The sequence below is a fragment of the Cydia fagiglandana genome, chromosome 19, assembly GCF_963556715.1.
Source record: "Cydia fagiglandana chromosome 19, ilCydFagi1.1, whole genome shotgun sequence".
NCBI classification, from domain to species: Eukaryota; Metazoa; Arthropoda; class Insecta; order Lepidoptera; family Tortricidae; genus Cydia; species Cydia fagiglandana.
Genome location: NC_085950.1, coordinates 5,641,652 through 5,659,952, shown reverse-complemented (window position 1 = coordinate 5,659,952; position 18,301 = coordinate 5,641,652). Strand labels below are relative to the sequence as shown.

Sequence of the window (18,301 nt, the reverse complement as noted above, 5' to 3'; positions counted from 1 at the left end):
ATATATCACTTACACTGCGTGTGCTATCAAAAAGTAAGAATAATGATTGATCTGATTAGCTAAATTAAGTGCAAAAATATACATAAACAACCGTGATACAGAAATACCGGTTAATTTGTATGAAAAATATATCGGTATACAGTTTGTATTTACGAGTATGTTTGTATGATAATTATAGTCATCGCGAAAGTCGCGAAGTAACAAAAGTGTCCTTAATGGCATGGGCATGGCATCCGATAGCATGGCAATTTGTGACGTTATCTATGAAAAGGGACCTTATTGTCGATGGCGCTTACGCCATTATTAACGATGCTCCGCTATAAATACAATGCCGCGCGACGCTGTGCGGCGTAAGCGCCATCTACAATAAGGTCCCTTTTCATAGACAATGCCCCATTTACACGTTACACAATAAACATTCTATACCAGTATTTTAACACTTTATAGGGCACACTTCGATATTTAAGTGCTGAGAAAATGTGGTCACTTTAAGGTCATTTTAGGGGGCTATTTTAGATGGGGGATGGTGATTCCTATAACATAATGTTTTTGTATTTTCTTATGCACTTTTTTTGGACTTAACGAGTAAAAAGGCGATGGCGCTTGAAACGTGTGTTTATGTATTTTAATCTGTTAAGATGAATTACCTTCTGAAGACCCCAATGCACTTTAGATTAAGATAAGATGTGTCATACATATAATATGTGAACTAGCGACGCGCCTCGGCTTCGCACGTGTTAACAAATTATACACCTAAACATTCCTCAAGAATCACTCTATTGATAGGTGAAAACCGCATGAAAATCCGTTGAGTAGTTTTTGAGTTTATTGCGAACATACAAACAGACAGACGCGGCGGGGGACTTTGTTTTATAAGGTGTAGTGATGTGTATCTCAATACTGTGTTATATTATAATCTTTTAAATATTGTTTAGTTTTCCATAGCAAACTTAACCTTGACAGAGATGACTGTCCAACGATAGCTTGAAGAATGACTGTACTGTATACTTAATAATACAAACTTATCATTGCGTCTGAGAGAGGTGTCGGTAGTTGACAAACACAGACGATGATCTATGAGATTGTGTTAGTTTAAAATTTGGCCACTGGTAATTTTAAGTTTGTTAAAAGTACTTTGCATGTGGCATGTGTTTGTGTTTTAGTTTCTTATCAACTTTCCTGCGGTCCGAACGTTAAAATACTGGTAGTAAATGATTGAGGAACTTAACCTCAAAAATAGTTTAACTGAAATAAACTTTATTATTTACTTGCCAAGGTTGTTTTTAGAAGTGTTATAGAGTGGCACTCACCGGCAAAATAGTTTTCAGTGCAACTTGATAAATTTGTGTAAATTTTAAATGTTTCGGTAAATTGTTATTAAAATAACTAAAGTTTTAATGAGTGAATGATTTTATTATTTAAGTGATTATGGAGTTTCGTGTATTTTATGTATTTCCTTTTATGTGTTTGTCAATAAATGTGCACTAAAGGCGTGTTTTCTTCATTTTTTTTGACAGGTAATTTTGCGATGATGCAACTTTTTTTTATTACTATCTACTTACCTAATTTGATTACTTTATGTTCTAAAAATTAAATTAAATCCATACTATTATTAATTTATTATATTAGCATTGCGATAGTAAGACATTCTGTCTGTCTGTTACCTCTTTACTCCTTAACCGTTGAACCGATTTATGTACCTAGATGAAATTTGGTATTGAGATAAATATAAGTACTCGGGCAAACCCATTTTGTAAGTAGAAAGGGCGCGAAATTGTTTAAATTTGCCGCCTTTTATAGGTACCTACTGACAGAAATCGCTTGCCAAACTTTAGGTACTTAACTATTTATTAATCTGTGACTTTATAGGTAGTTTGGCAGTAAGGGGGTGAGAAGAGATCGGATTTTTCTATGGAAGTAGTTTGAAATTATTAAAATTTTACGCAGGCTGGCAAACGCTAATATAAATATAAGCACATTCAAATAACCTTATTTACCTAAATACACGTTAATAGTCAATTTAAGATACCTCGTTACTTTGAAACCCGTTTTAAACCAGTATGTCTACAGTTTATGCATAGGTATGTAAGTTACCTTATTTCCATTTCGACTTCGTCTGATGGGATTGTCCCGCACCCGCAATGCATAACAGCGCTCTAGGTAGGTATAGGTAAAGCAAACACGCCAGAAGCTGCCTCGTATTTAGATACTTACCTATACATAAACAGAACATAGTCAAATAGACACAGGAATGGATATACATTAGATTTTTGCTACCTCGCACCTTAGAGCATTTAGTAAACGTTATCGCTGTCATTTTCTTTACAAAACAGTCTGCCAATTTTTGCGGGGGAGGGGACTTCAAATGTATTGCTATATGAATTGTACGTAACGTACAAATAGTCATGTCAGTCCATACAAAAGTTTGCACAATTGTGCAAGTTTTTCGGCAGAGGGGTACGCTCTTAATGGCCACTCCAGTTATTAAATGCTCTAAGCCTCTTACCTTTGACGGTCTATAAAAAAAAAACAATAATTGACACTATTCGTACGACGGACAGATAAAACATATGCTGGCGCCATCTGTAAAATTCTTTGACCGCCCAGCGCCAATCTTACTCAGTATTTTTTTTAATCTATGAAGACTTATAAGCAACGTTTAATTTCAGACGTCGAACGCGGCGTTCCCGACAAGGATGCGACCCAGCTTCGTCCCCTACTGTCCCGGCGTCCCGGCCAGGGGAACGCCAGTGGCCAAAACCCTAGCAGCCAGGGCAACACCCAGGCCAGCCAGGGCCGGAACACCCCTAGTCCGGGGCAGGGTAACCGGACAGCCCAGGGTAGCCAGGGTGACAGGGCAACCCAGGATAGCCAGGGTGACAACCAGAGCCCAAAGCAAGGCAGTAACAGCAAGTCTAGCCCTGGTCACGGTCAGGACGCTGGAGTTAGAAAGAGAACCGCGGTGGTTCCAGAGTAAGTAGTTTATAACAAAGTAGTTATCTAATTGACTCGTATATGATTCCGTTATGGTTGTAGGTATGTGAACCACACTTTACCTGTGACACAAAGCCACGGAAGTACAGACAGACATGGTGAAACTATAATGGTCCCCAGTTGATTACAGAACTCTAAAAAAAGTATAAGAATTTAATAAATAAGTAGTGTAGAATTTTATGTTAGGTAGTAGGTACTGCAACTACTGTAAAGGTCCGTTCAGACTTGGCGAATGTACCGAGTGTCTTTCGTGAATGGCTCGCATACTGCCTTTTACATACAAATAATATGATGTAATCGTGACGTTTTCATCGGATCTAGAAGAACCTTTGTAGTGTACTAATTGTGTTATTTAAGAATTCTAGTCTCGTCAACATTCGGCGATTGCTTTGTACCTACTACATTTCTCTGTCTTGCCGGTCGTATTTTGGGATACAATTAGGGTTGCCAGATGGTCGGGTTTTGGCGGGATTCTTCCGATTTTTAGCATGTGTTCTCGATTCCCGACAAAGTGAAATATGTCCCGAAAAACAGCTTTAAGTATAAAACAATAATTTCAAGTTCCGAACTATCGTCGAGCGAGCGAGCGACCCGCGTCGAGCGATGACCGAGACTGTTCAAGATCTCAATGAATTTATACTATTTTTATATAAAAACGTAAATGAGCAGAGCAGCTTACGTAGAGCCAATAATGTAAAATATTGTTGTATATGTATATATTTTAGGTTTTTAATACACTTACTTTTTCCCGACTTAAGTCCCAAAATCCCGAAAAATATATATTTTTTCCCGATAATAGCGCCTTTCGACCAGGCAACCCTAGATACAATACCATTTAGGAGAGATTTAAATCTTCTCAGTTCAGAGGTGTAGGGTTAGAGCCGGCATAACTTTATTTGACGTTCACAAGCGCACTGTACCTAATGTTCCTACTTGAAAAAATAAACTATCTTTATCTTCCAGGCGTCCTGCTCTCTCTGTAGTCATCCCACCACCACCAGCTCCAGAGTCCCAAGCCAGCACCCCCACCCCAACCCCGCAGACGGAGACAGCCACCTCGTTCCAGAAGAAATGGCGCCGCAGCGACCGCCGCCTGCGCAGACTTAACACCGAGCTGCTGGAGGCTATTGAAACGCATGATATTGAAGAGGTAGAAAGGTGGGTTCCATAAATTGTTTCTAGATCGTAGCGGTAGCTTTTCTTGCTGCCAGTTTATAAGGTCTACAGACAATGAAAGCCACAAGACCATTCTCCCCAAGGTGGATCCGCTAGCTCGAAAATTTATGGGCCAATGTGCAGACGGTTCCGTACAGTGTCAATATATATAGATAAGTATATACAACCCTAGAAATATTGTCGCTACTGCCGGCCTAGGCCTAGGTTACAATCGCTATCGCTTCGACAGCGAAAAGCTTTATGTCTCTCTATCACTCCTCCTTATTAGTGCGACAGTCACAGTTGCGTTTCGATCGCTACGGAGCGTAAGCGAATGGCATCTTGGCTACGCGGCCTGGAGTTTTATACAGCACACTGACTCCAACTTCGTAGACGAGGAAAGCGAGTTTTATCCAGAAATTCAGAATAAATAGCGCATCAAAACAATTTTGAAGAGGTGGAATGGCCATATATTCCGATTGTTTCAATAACAGTAAGGCAAACAGGTTTCTCAATTGCAAGTGTCATCATCCTTCATAAGTTTTTGCTTATTTCTAGGCTACTCCAAAACGGCGCCAACCCCAACGCGACATGTCGTCTCGGGAACGTGTCAGCGTGCCACATGGCAGCTTTATCTGGCGGCGACGCCATGGCGCTACTCTTGCGTCATGGCGCCGAGAAACACCGCTTGGACAAACTGGGCCGCACGCCGCTGCACTTAGCTGCCTATGCTGGGAACTCCAGGCAGGTCGCCATCATGCTAGACTTCCCTGAAGGTAGGTTGTTATAGAATTGAGCTGGATTTTGCTGGAATTGAGGATCGAATGCTCCCATAGAAGAACACAGCTCGAATGTATTTAGGAGAGTGGTGTAGTTTCTTAAAACATGTCGACCTATAAGGTTGGCCTAAAAATATCTGCAGAACCGACAGCAAAGGAGGTTCAACCTTTTCGACGCCGTGTCAAACATAAAAGCAGTCACTCGGACGCCACGTCACTGAAGTGTCAAAACTGAAATTGAACTTTATGCATATGCACGTAGGTCTATGTTGCTCTGTGGTCTGTGACCGATTAATCCGTCTTTGGCGTTGGACCTGCGGTGCGGTTATATCGGTCATTGGCGTCCAAAAGGTTAAAACATGTCGACCTATAAGGTTGGCCTAAAACTATCTGCAGAACCGACAGCAAAGGAGGTTTAAATCCACAGAACCCTTACCTTCCTATTTGGTTTTCGCGCCTCTAAGGCTTTTTTGGATTAGAAGACTTTTTAAGGGGTTGATGTTCTGAATTGACGTAGGTATCATATTGTACCTATCATGCATTGCATTCCATGTGTTCATTACTTAGAAAGCAAGACCGCGCTATTGGCGGCGAGACTAAGGCCAAAAATAGTTACTTACGTATAAATAATGCCGAGAATTTCAGAAACTTAGTTCCATTTCGAGCGATGAAAAAATCCTAAGCTACTCTCTATAGCTACATATACCAACTAATAAACTATAATAGTTAGCCAGAGTTATTCAAATAAAATTGACAAGGAAGTTATCACTCTGTAACTTTAATTTTAATCTGAAACATTAAGGGCCACCCCACATCTAGCGTCCCTCGAGCGTCGGCGTCTGGTCAGCGCCACTCAGCGCTATGGAAAATGACGTCGCTGAGCAGTTGCGTCGACGTTGCGTCGAACAGCGGCCATAGAATTGTGCCGACGCTCGAACGCCAGATGTGGAGTGCTGGCCCTAACTAAGGTCTATTTCGAAATGGCTTCTTGGCTCCTAATCCCCAAGATGTTAAGATTTCCTCATGACGACGATGATGTGGAACTCGTGATCGGGGACCACCACCGCCTCAGTCTTCTTGGAGACCATCCTCAGCACCACCAGGTCATCCAGTACGTCCTGGAATACACGATGATGATGATGGAAATAACTATCGGTTGTCACAGGACTGACTTTTATAACATTATGTTTGCAAATAAGGCCCTGTCCGTGACCGCGGCCTCGCAAAATATGCTTAAAAGCCAGTCCAGACTGGGACCATTTTTCGTCCAAACCACAGACAAAACATCCTCCAGACTGAGCATAGTCGCGCTACCCCCTCTGCCACGCATACGGTAATTTTACTCCATGTTCGAGTCGAAAGTGTCTTTGTGTGACGTCCGTGTCTTTGAACGGACCAATCACGGCACGGGACTTCGCTTATCTCGTCCCGCGCACCCCCGTATTTTTGGCAGCATCGGTTGCATGAAATAATTGCTCTAAACTCGGTCTAGACTCTAGAGGATTCCTAGTCTATTGTCCAAACTATTTAAATTGTAAACCTATTCTACTTACTATGAAATTGTGTACGTGTGGATGCTGAAATGAGATTGACGCCATTTTTTTCTGCACAAATTGTCAAATGCTTTTTTGTAAAAAAAAAGCACTGTAGGTACAGAGCTATAATAGACTCACCACTTCCTTAATCGCGTTCTGCGCGTAGTTGGATAGACTCCTCATGTGCGTGGAGTAGGTGGCCGCCGTTAAGCTGTCCAGTGTTGTTGTCTCTGGGAACCCTGAATAAAAAAACCGGGCAAGTGCGAGTCGGACTCGCGCACGAAGGGTTCCGTACCATAATGCAAAAAAAACAAAGAAAAAGAAAAAAAAAACGGTCACCCATCCAAGTACTGACCACTCCCGACGTTGCTTAACTTTAATCAAAAATCACGTTTGTTGTATGGGAGCCCCATTTAAATCTTTATTTTATTCTGTTTTTAGTATTTGTTGTTATAGCGGCAACAGAAATACAGCATCTGTGAAAATTTCAACTGTCTAGCTATCACGGTTCGTGAGATACAGCCTGGTGACAGACGGACGGACGGACGGACGGACAGCGAAGTCTTAGTAATAGGGTCCCGTTTTACCCTTTGGGTACGGAACCCTAAAAATAAAAAATAAAACAGCGAAGTTGACGACTCGTCGTCTGCGTTATTTCCGAAACAATACGAAATTCAAACATTTAAGAAAAAAAACGTATCATACTCCCATCTTAAACGTCAGCGATGTACTTGCAACCCCTCTGGTGTTGCGGATGTCCATAGGCGACGGTAATCGCTTTTAGTCCCTAGAGCGACATGTTTCTATAAGCACTAACAGTGCATGAGTAGCAGTGACGAAAACGTATTTAAATACGTGATTTAAACCGTGAATGATGGGTAATAAGTAAGGCACCCATACGAGGCACTTTTACATGGGATTATATAGATTAATTAGTTATGATTTTATTTAATTACCTTCACGATTTACAATGATGGTTCCAACCACGTTTGCGTTTTCATTGATCCTGATCATGGTCTCAGTCGCATTTGAACCCTGCAAGAATACGTATACTTTAGTCCACCGAGCAGGGCCGTCTTAAACTATGCTGGGGCCCCTGGGCACATAAGAATTTTGGACCCTTTTGAAAAGTAAAGAAAGATACTTAAGCTAACATTTTTCTACTATGATCTTCTATTTATTATGGGTAATCAAATATGCTGTTACTGTCTGTCCTTCGGGGCCCCCCGAGGATGGGGGTCCTGGGCACGGGCCCCGTGTGCCCTTATGGTAAAGGCGGTACTGCCCCCGAGGCATTTACTACTCGGTGTTTTACCCCACAAACTTACGTTGGTACCTTTATATCTATAAACTAGCCCGACCTGTAAGTGTAAAGGCAAAATATTACACTAGTCATTTTGCGTTCTAGACCGTCTTAATATTAAAAAAAAAATATCTGCAACTAAAAACAATCCAAAACAACCCCTCACAGCGTCAGTAATCCACAAATAAGGCGACTTATTTTAAAATTCAACCCTACCTACCATAGCATATTAGACTTTTTCTTTACTTACCATATAATTTTGAGCAATTTCCATAGCGCTTGATTTCCGCTTCTTTAAAACACAAAGAAGTTTATTAAAATTATAAACACTATAAAAGTATCCAAGCCGAAATCCAAGAAGTTGACAATCTTCTGTATGATTGAGAATCAACAGTTTCTTTTTTCCTGTCAGTAATCTGATTTATATCAAAAAGGTTCAATTTATCTTTAATGCATAGCAGAAAATAAAAAGCGGCCAAGTGCGAGTCGGACTCGCCCATGAAGGGTTCCGTACAAAGAATATAATACTCACTAGGGTTCCGTATCAGCAAGTAACATAGCGGAGCGCGCTGAATGTCGGGCTTTGCCCGACCAGTAAGTGTGAAGGGCGCCGCAGGCGCCCAGTATGTAGGAGCGCGCTCCCATTTAGGGCTTCGTCCGACCTATACGTGTGAAGGGCGCCGCGGCCGCCCAGTATGTAAAGCGCGCGAAACGCGCTGTTTGTCGGGCTTTGCCCGACCAGTAAGTGCGAAGGGCGCCGCAGGCGCCCGGTATGTAGGAGCAAGTGGCTTTTTATACCAGCGGCCCGCGGCCGGAATCCAAGGCCCACCTCCCCGACCAATCTCCCTATAAGTGACTCGGAGGTACATATACGCGACAGGAAAAATTTCGATAGCGCGATGTAGAACATTCGAAATACGAAAATTTACTGATGGCTATTTTTGAAATCTTTGGCACTTATGCTTTACTCTATGTCTAATAACAAAAGAGAAGAAAAAAAAGCGGCCAAGTGCGAGTCGGACTCGCCCATGAAGGGTTCCGTAACAGCAAGTAACAAAATAAAATTGGGGTTTACGGTTTATGACGTATTAAAAAAAAACTACTTACCAAATCTTGTTCAAACCAATTTTCGGTGGAAGTTTGCATGGTAATGTACATCATATATTTTTTTTAGGTTTATCATTCTCTTATTTTAGAAGTTGCAGGGGGACACACATTTTACCACTTTGGAAGTGTCTCTCGCGCAAACTATTCAGTTTAGAAGAAAATGATATTAGAAACCTCAATATCATTTTTGAAGACCTATCCATAGATACCCCACACGTATGATTTGATGAAAAAAAAATTTTTGGATTTCAGTTCTATGTATGGGGAACCCTAAAAATTTATTGTTTTTTTTCTATTTTTGTATGAAAATCTTAATGCGGTTTACAGAATACATCTACTCACCAAGTTTCAACAGTATAGTGCTTATACTTTCGGAAAAAAGTGGCTGTGACATACGGACGGACAGACAGACAGACAGACATGACGAATCTATAAGGGTTCCGTTTTTTTGCCATTTGGCTACGGAACCCTAAAAATGAAGAAAAGGTAAATTTAAAAAAGTAATGTTTCTGAAGAACTATGACTGAGGATGACTCGAAGAGTCCCTTAACACGAATCTGAAGTCGAAATTGAACAGAACGGTCGCCATCTTGAATTTCTTTATTTTCGACCCGATCTTGATGAAAATCGATATCTGAGGATCCGAGAGGCCCCTTAACACGAAACTGAAGTCGAAATTGAACGGAACGGTCGCCATCTTGAATTTCTTTATTTTCGACCCGATCTTGATGAAAATCGATATCTGAGGATCCGAGAGGCCCCTTAACACGAATCTGCGGTCGAAATCGGACGGAACGGTCGCCATCTTGATTTTCTTTATTTTCGACCCGATTTTAATGAAAATCGATATCTGAGGATCCGAGAGGCCCCTTAACACGAAACTGAAGTCTAAATTGAACTATCAACGTAAAACGAAACTGATTTTATTCGTATTAAGTCAAACGTATTAAGCGCCCTCCAGACTATGCGCGTGAATCGCGGGCGAAGCCGCGAACGCGAGTGTGGAGTCTAGTTCGCTGATATGCGAAATCGACTCCAGACTCGCGTTCGCGGCTTCGCGCCGCGATTGTGGAGCGGGCTTTAAAAGCAGTTTCGGTCAAAAAGCGCATGGCCTTATATCGGTAGTGACTAGTTTCAGAAAATCGCACTTTTAAACTACTGTTTCATAAATATGAACAAAAATTGTATCTATTAATCCATTAATTATTAGTATCCATTAAAAAAAACAAAGATGTTTACCAAATATCACGCGAGATTTCTACATCGCGCTAACGACTTTTTTATTGATTGTATTTAAGAGTATGGGATTATTTTTATTGTATTGACTTTATTCGTGACTGGTTGTTTATTTACTTAATCAATTAGTAAAGAGCGCTCTTTTTGATAAAATTAGGAGTAGGTACATACATATACCAGGCGGCGTAGCACGGTGACGTTTTTATCCCTTGTCACCATACCTGTCACGTTCTAACAAGTATGTAAGTGCGAAAGGGACGCGCATAGTGATAGTCGATAAAAATGGAACCGTGCTGCGCCCGCAGGTGGTGTGGATACTATTAGCCACGCCTTCAGCTTAGCTCATCTCTACGCTGAAATATTATTTCATCCACCGTGTTACTAGATCCAAGGGAGGAGGCCTACATCCAAGATTGGATCACCAAAAGGCCACCATGATGATGATTATGATTATCATAAGTCGAAATTGGCGAGCCAAATTGGCGTTTGCGTCCGCACGGCCTGGTTTTATCAGACAATTTAATCATATTGGCGAAAAATTGTTCTCCTCTGGGGCCTTATTCGACATGTACAACTGTCGAATTTCGCGTCAACTTCAATTCAACAGTTGAAGCTCATCAAGTGCGGATAGTTCATTTGGTACAACCAATAATTTAACAAAAAACAACTTTGTTATATTATTACTTTAAGGTTTATAATGGTTTGGTTTGGTTGTCACCTAACTGTGGATTGCTAATGTCAAATTTTGACAAGCAATGATTCGATTCAACGGAAGTTCAACATGCGACGTCAAAAGTGGCATGTCGAATAAGGCCCCTGGCCTATTGTATTAGTTTCAGAATAAATGTGCAACTGAATGAACCCCTATCTCATTTGACTCCCATGTTCTTTGCAGACATGCAAGTTCGCGTGGAAAGCGACATGTCCTCAGGAACGGAAGAAGACGTGAAGAAACTCTGCCAAGTCACGAGACAGTTGGTGAACGTGCGCTGCGACCTGGAGGAGATGCACATCCTGGTGCCCAAGTCCTGGAAGGACAATATTGACCATGAATGCAAGGACATCAGAGGATCGGTGCGTTATGCTTAGTCTGTTGACTATTACAGGAACTGTCTGAGAGAAAGATATTTAAATACATTTATGCATGCCTGCCTGCTGCCAACCGTAAGCTGCGAAATCACACACACTATACTTAAATCTTTCCCGGATCATACAACTACACACCCAGAAACAACGCGTATACCGATAGCGCCGAGTTTCTGGCAACAAAACACCTTACAGGGTGGGGTAGTCCGTAGGCGGTTGGAAGGAAAATCTCCAACGCAGCCGAGTAGGGCATGCTGCCGGATACCGGGCCGGTAGTTATCCAATGAGGCGAGGCTTACCTCTACATTAATACGAATTTAAACGCATCCACAGCTCCCCCTCTTCCAACCGGGCTGGACGCCTCTCCACGTTGCCAGCTCGTGCGGGCGGCGCCACTGCACACGCCTGCTACTCGCCGCCGGCGCTGATCCCAACATCCGTGACGTCATGGGCCGCACGCCACTCGACGTTGCCGGCTCGGCATTGTATTTTGATAAAGAGATTAAGGAAGACCAGTGAGTATTTCTTCAAACTTGGACACTTCATTTTCAGCTCGTGCGCGTCGACCCTAATATAAAAGAAGTAATGCGGGCTGCACGCCGCTTGAACCAGGGTGCTAGGCAAGAAGACAATCGTTGATAAAAAAAATGCCAAATAAAAACTTGGGTCCGATCGACTGCACTTAAGAATTGACATACATATATATGCTTTGTATCTCCATTTTGGACTTCACGGGCCTATAATTACCGGTCTTTTGATAGGCTTGCGTGGGGATATAGATCCAACACGTAGAAGCCCCTTGGAGAGCTTTCATTTCATATATGCTCATTATTACAAAAGCTACCGCAATCTAAAGCCTTTCTAAAAGACAAACTTCCTAAAATAGTACATTTCGATGCTAGTGCGGAAGGTATGTCATTACTTTTTGAGCAACTGTATTAAAAAAAATATTTTTTTAATATTTTTGAGCAACTGTATTAAAAAATATTTTTTACGACGTCTAACCGAGCTGTCACTGTTACCACTTTTGTTTAGTGTACGATTAACAATGTTTTTCTTATTTTTTCGCAACTGTATTAAAAAACGTCGTTCGATACACGTGCGGAAATGTCATTCTTCACTCGTCCCGAGTCTTGCCACTCGCCTGCGGCTCGTGGCAAGATATCTCGGTACTCGTGAAGTAATGACATACCTTCCGCACTAGCATCGAAATGTACTATTAATACAGTTGCTCAAAAAGTGCTACTTTACGTAGCTGTTTAGCGTGCGGAAAGTTGGTTATCTCGAACTAGTGCTTTTTACTTTTCCAATTTTTTTAAATTTATACTTGTTCCAATTCACGACTACTTATTGATGAGTGTTAATATTAGTCGTAATCAGCATAAAAACCTACCGTTAATGTAAGAATACGAAAAATATTACATATTTCATATTTAATTACTTACCTCTTCATCATTATAACACGTTTATTTTTTAATATTCAATATTGAAAATTCCGTTCTTAATAAGTTGACTGAATGGAACGGAATAGCTGCCAAACGCCCATAGATATAATATACTTAAAGACGACGTCTAACCGAGCCTCGGGACGAGTGAAGAATGACATTTCCGCACGTGTATCGAACGACGTTTTTTAATACAGTTGCGAAAAATAAGAAAAACATTGTTAATCGTACACTAAACAAAAGTGGTAACAGTGACAGCTCGGTAAGACGTCGTCTTTAAGTATATTATATCTATGGGCGTTTGGCAGCTATTCCGTTCCATTCAGTCAACTTATTAAGAACGGAATTTTCAATATTGAATATTAAAAAAGAAACGTGTTATAATGATGAAGAGGTAAGTAATTAAATATGAAATATGTAATATTTTTCGTATTCTTACATTAACGGTAGGTTTTTATGCTGATTACGACGTTTAAAGGAAACTAATATTAACACTCATCAATAAGTAGTCGTGAATTGGAACAAGTATAAATTTAAAAAAATTGGAAAAGTAAAAAGCACTAGTTCGAGATAACCAACTTTCCGCACGCTAAACAGCTACGTAAAGTAGCACTTTTTGAGCAACTGTATTAAAAAATAGGTTTTCTGTACTTTTGCACAATCAGAGGAAAAACTGGCATACAAGATTTCTTATACCATTTTTTTAAAATTTTGTCCATATCTCATATTCCAGTTTCGTCGACGTCCTAAAAATGCTCCTCAAAGCCAAAGGGCAGTTCCACACGATGCGCAGAGAGAAGGGGGTAGCCAACGTTGACACCCCGCTTCACACGGCCGTCATGTTGGACAGCAAGGAAGCCATTGAGTTACTTCTTGAGGCTGGGGCACAAGTGTCCTGTCTCAACAGTTCTGGGCTCACTCCCTTACACTTGTGCGTTAAGAAAGAGCAAGAAATAGCTTTGCAGGTGAGTCTTTATTATAGCACAGAGTGAGACAGACACATTAAGAGTGCAGCAAGGAAGCTATAGAGACTGCTGCTGGGGGCTGGGGCGCAGGTGTCCTGTCTCAACAGTTCTGGGCTCACTCCCTTACACTTGTGCGTTAAGAAAGAGCAAGAGATAGCTTTGCAGGTGAGACTTTATTATAGCACAGAGTGAGACAGACATATTAAGAGTGCAGCAAGGAAGCTATAGAGACTGCTGCTGGGGGCTGGGGCGCAGGTGTCCTGTCTCAACAGTTCTGGGCTCACTCCCTTACACTTGTGCGTTAAGAAAGAGCAAGAGATAGCTTTGCAGGTGAGTCTTTATTATAGCACAGAGTGAGACAGACATATTAAGAGTGCAGCAAGGAAGCTATAGAACTGCTGCTGGAGGCTGGGGCGTATATGTTCTGTCTCTTCTGTCTCTGATCTTGTTTATGGCGGTATCTTAAAAGGCTGTTGGTTTATAATATCACTATTATTTTAACAGGTATTAGCCAACTACGACTACAAGCACGCAGACCCTCTGTCTGCTGTAGTGGACGTGAAGGACGGGGAGGGACACACGGTGCTCCAAGCAGCTATCGAAGCGGAATGGGTGCCAGGAGTCTGCGTGGCGTTGGAGGCTGGAGCCGATGTCACACTGAGGGTAAGAAATTCTACTTTATCAAACCTACTACCTTCTTTTATTTATACAAAAAGTCCTTTTCCTTGAACAATTTTGTCGAAATGCTGTTACCCATTTCTAGAACTTTTTTTTATTGTAAATACCTCTATACTATAAGGTACTTATGTAAATTCTTCAGAAAATGTATGAATGTTAATATTGGTCAAATCCCCTTTAAGCAAGTAGTCTGGTGGTGGACTAACTTTGGTGGTACTATTTGTTTCAGGCCAATGACGGAGAGACTCCTATCCATTCAGCAGCAGCTATCGGCAACATCGAAGTGCTCAGCGAGATCCTCAGTCTCGCCAAACAGAGCAAGTTCATCGACTGCCAGAACGACGAAGGGGAGACTCCTCTATTCAAAGCCATCACCAACGGGCACGTGGCCTGCGTGCGAGCGTTGCTCAAAGATGGCGCTGCCATCGACAAAACTCTACCAGGAGACATTAATGTTCTCCACGTCGCTGCAGACCATGGGCATTTAGAAATACTCAAATGCCTTCTAGAATATGATCAGAGCTATCAAATGTTGAACGTCCTAACGGCAGCAGACAGGAGAGGCATGGGGCCGATACATTTCGCGGTGTCCGGCAACCATTATGAGTGCGTCAAGTTTCTTCTTGAGAAGAACGCTGACATCAGGCTGAGAACAACTTGTAGCCCTCACATATCTTCCACTCCTCTCCATATTGCTGCTGCCAAGAACTACTCAGAAGTCGCTAAAGTTATACTGGCTATGGATAAGACGACAATACATGAAGTTAACAGTATGGGCTGGTTCCCTTTACATACAGCAGCGCACCACAGCAGCCGCGAAGTTATAGCTTTGTTGCTGAAAGATGGCGGTAATCTGGCCGGTTACACTGACGGTCCAAAGAAATTCAGGAGAACAGCGATCGACATGCTTTTGAACAATCTATCTAAACCAACTGAATATTTGGAAGAGGTTTTAGATACTTACATCACTTCGAACACACAGAACTTACAGGAGAATGACTGTGTTGTTACAGTTGATTTCGCTGTTCTCATTCCTAATGTCTGCGAAATGGAACAGATGAAGGTGATTGAAGCGCTGCTGAAGACTGGAAACAGATATGGACAGAGAAGGTTACTCGTACACCCATTAGTCGAGAGTTTCCTCTTTTTGAAATGGAAAGTTTTGCTGCCATTTTTCTACACTATTATAGCGTTCTATGCATTTTTCGTCTTCTCGCTGTCTACGTTTGTGGTGTCTGTGTTCTGGTATAAAGACACGGATAAAGTGGCACCCGAATGGCTTAGCCCGCATATATGGGGATACATCGTATACTCTGCAGTTTTTGTGGTATTAATACAGGTAAGAAAGATTCTTAAAAAAGAAATACTACAATAAGGTACTATAATAAAATACGATAATAAGGTATCCCTTGTTAATTAATAACAATCTTGTTATTAATTAATATCTAATATAACTCAAATTCGGAGACCTTCGGGATTCGGGAGCATTCAATTCGCTGTTCAAATAGTATGAAGATGTTGTCCTGTTAACGTTTTTTTTCCCACGTGTTTCTTTATTATTTTCCTCACCAAACACAAAGGTAATAAGATACACAGACATTTATACATTTGATGACTACAAAATCCTCATTACAGGAGCTCCTATACATGAACGTGAAAAGCAGCCGCTACTTCCTCCAACTAGAAACTTGGGTGAAGTTTGGCTCCATCGGCCTGGCAACCCTCCTACCTCCAGCCATCACCATTAACTCCTGGATGGAAAGTGACTGGCCACGGCATGTGGCCACGGTGGCGCTGCTGCTGGCTTGGTTGGAGATGATGTTTCTGCTGTCCAGGTTCCCTAACTGGGGGTACTATGTGCTCATGTTTGGGAAAGTCGCGTCTAATATTGTGAAGGTTTGTTGATTGGTTAGATAATGACGTGTAGTTATATTTATATGATAAGTTTTGTATTCCATCAGTTAGTAGCCTTTATTTTATGAGATTATGAGCTATCCGTAGCTCACTCAAAACTGGCTGTCCTATATGTATATGTCCTATATGTGAAAATTTTGACACCCCAAATTGTATAATAAGAAATAATGGTATTTAAGCATTATTTCTTTGTAAACACAATGCCAATCCTGATCCTGTGAGAATTTTGGTAGATGATTTTTTTTTTAATTTTTAGAACCTGGTCTCCGTTTTTAACTGTCTAATGTGATATTTTAAATTACAGATTCTCCTCACCTTTGTATTCCTAGTCATCGGTTTCTCATTGAGCTTCATGATCCAGTTCCGCTCCACGGAACCCTTCGACGACCCCTGGTCAGCGCTGGTTAAGACCTTGGTCATGATGACCTCAGAATTTGAATATGAGGCCCTCTTCGATGACGACCACGCCAAAACACTCTCGACATCAATATCCGTAGTCAGATTCATGTTTGTTTTATTCCTGATTCTTGCGGCAATAGTCCTCATGAATCTAATGGTTGGTGTTGCGGTCAATGATATCAATGACTTAGAAATATTAGGAAACATAAGCAGACTTGCAAAACAAGTAGAGTTTCTAGGCACGTTAGATGTATTAGCCTACAATAGGTTCTTTCAAACGATATTGCCAAAAAGGGTGAATAATCATATCAAGAATAGAAGAAGAGTTATGGGAACAATTTGTCTGTGCCCAGGAAAACCTAGATGGAGGCACTACACAGTACTACCCTCAAAACTAAGAGACGCCATTTTAGACAAAGCCCAAGCTCAAGAGAAGCTAAAGGAAGTAGAGATGGATTTCAAACAATTTAGACAGAAGATGGATGAAATGCATGAAGTTCTTATGAAGAACGAAAAGAAGAAAGAAATCTTCGCCATTGAGGATAGGCCGGTAAAAATGAAACAAAGATTTGACGAAATAAACAAGCATTTGAAAAATCTGGACGACGATGTGGGCGACGTTAAAGATCAACTAGTCGAACATGAAAATACACAAACGTTTATAAATGAGCTTAATGTTAAAATGGACCAAATGTCGCTAGATATAGAGAATATAAAACAGTTTTTGTTAAGATTGGAAAGCAAGTTAAGTAAATAGATAGTACGTATTCATTTTGTATGTTACCAAAAAACGAGTTAACAAATTAAACAAACTGATTAATGACAAACTCTTTAATTGATTTCTTAAATTACCTAACCTTATTCTCATTACAATAATTACTACTAATAATATATGGTAATAATGGAAAAGATACATCGCATTCCACCAGACACCAGGCCCCTATTTCACCACACCGTCACCGCATCCTATCCGGGCCGTACCGCGCAGGGTCCGGGCGGCGGGGGTTACCGTAGCCTATGGAGGCCTGTGACATCAGTAACAGTGATGTCGACAATTGTCAAGCCTGTCACCGTCGTGAAATAGGGGCCAGTGTATCGTTTGGTGAATAATGGCAATCCATCCTATTAAATATAGCATTCGTATTTAACCGACACCCTGATGCTCGTAAGGAGTGTTTTTCTAAAATTCACCATTTATTTTGGAAATGGAAAATTTCCCATCCTCATACATAAATAGGTAACAGAACTTTCCGAAGTTTTTTCATGTGGAAATTTCTCCATTTTGGAAACTTTCCGACGTCACATCAGTATTAGGAACGGGTCGCGACCCACTAGTGGGTTCGGGAAATACTGATGACTTGGCATCTATTAAGTCCACCCAATTGTTTTCCTAAATGAAATCTTCTACTGAGGTCTGCAATTAAAACTATTCTATCTATACTTTGGCAACCCATTTCCATCAGTAGGAAAAGACGGAAAAAAAAATGTAGACGCAAAAGTGCTAGCATAGGAAAGAATATCGCGCCTTTTTCTACTGACAACGTGGATTTGCCAGAGTAAGGACTGATTTAGACGGCGCGCAAACTCTCATGCGATTTTAGTTATAAACATTGGTTATACGTCCAATTCGACCGAGCGATCAAAAACAGCAATGTAATGAAACTCGCATGCGAGTTCTCGCATCGTCCCGGGGCCTAAATCGGTA

General features: G+C 41.2%; 2 protein-coding genes across 2 annotated transcripts; one reads left to right on the top strand and one right to left on the bottom strand.

The window, feature by feature from the left end:
- Window positions 1–1,161: 1,161 nt before the first annotated feature.
- Window positions 1,162–17,423, top strand: LOC134674052 (transient receptor potential cation channel subfamily A member 1-like). Its single transcript, XM_063532101.1, has 11 exons — window positions 1,162–1,517; window positions 2,670–2,973; window positions 3,958–4,152; window positions 4,708–4,925; window positions 11,005–11,183; window positions 11,529–11,710; window positions 13,374–13,605; window positions 14,110–14,268; window positions 14,513–15,622; window positions 15,919–16,179; window positions 16,502–17,423. Exons 1-11 carry the CDS (start codon window positions 1,478–1,480, stop codon window positions 17,351–17,353), a joined length of 3,732 nt encoding a protein of 1,243 aa, XP_063388171.1. The 5' UTR covers window positions 1,162–1,477; the 3' UTR covers window positions 17,354–17,423.
- LOC134674054 (dynein light chain roadblock-type 2-like) lies at window positions 5,912–8,074 on the bottom strand. The gene is made up of 4 exons (XM_063532104.1): window positions 8,017–8,074; window positions 7,420–7,498; window positions 6,602–6,702; window positions 5,912–6,046 (listed from the first exon to the last, which is right to left on the bottom strand). Exons 1-4 carry the CDS (start codon window positions 8,038–8,040, stop codon window positions 5,939–5,941), a joined length of 312 nt encoding a protein of 103 aa, XP_063388174.1. The 5' UTR covers window positions 8,041–8,074; the 3' UTR covers window positions 5,912–5,938.
- Window positions 17,424–18,301: the final 878 nt, after the last annotated feature.

Excerpts from the sequence above, each read along its gene's own strand:
- LOC134674052 (XM_063532101.1), top strand. The coding sequence starts at position 1,478 with ATGTGCACTAAAGGCGTGTTTTCTTCATTTTTTTTGACAG. Across the intron at positions 1,518-2,669 it reads TTCTTCATTTTTTTTGACAG|ACGTCGAACGCGGCGTTCCC; the intron begins GTAATTTTGCGA and ends GTTTAATTTCAG. Across the intron at positions 13,606-14,109 it reads AGCAAGAAATAGCTTTGCAG|GTATTAGCCAACTACGACTA; the intron begins GTGAGTCTTTAT and ends TTATTTTAACAG.
- LOC134674054 (XM_063532104.1), bottom strand. The coding sequence starts at position 8,040 with ATGGAAATTGCTCAAAATTATATG. Across the intron at positions 7,499-8,016 it reads AAATTGCTCAAAATTATATG|GGTTCAAATGCGACTGAGAC; the intron begins GTAAGTAAAGAA and ends GTATTCTTGCAG. Across the intron at positions 6,703-7,419 it reads CATCATTGTAAATCGTGAAG|GGTTCCCAGAGACAACAACA; the intron begins GTAATTAAATAA and ends TTTTTTATTCAG.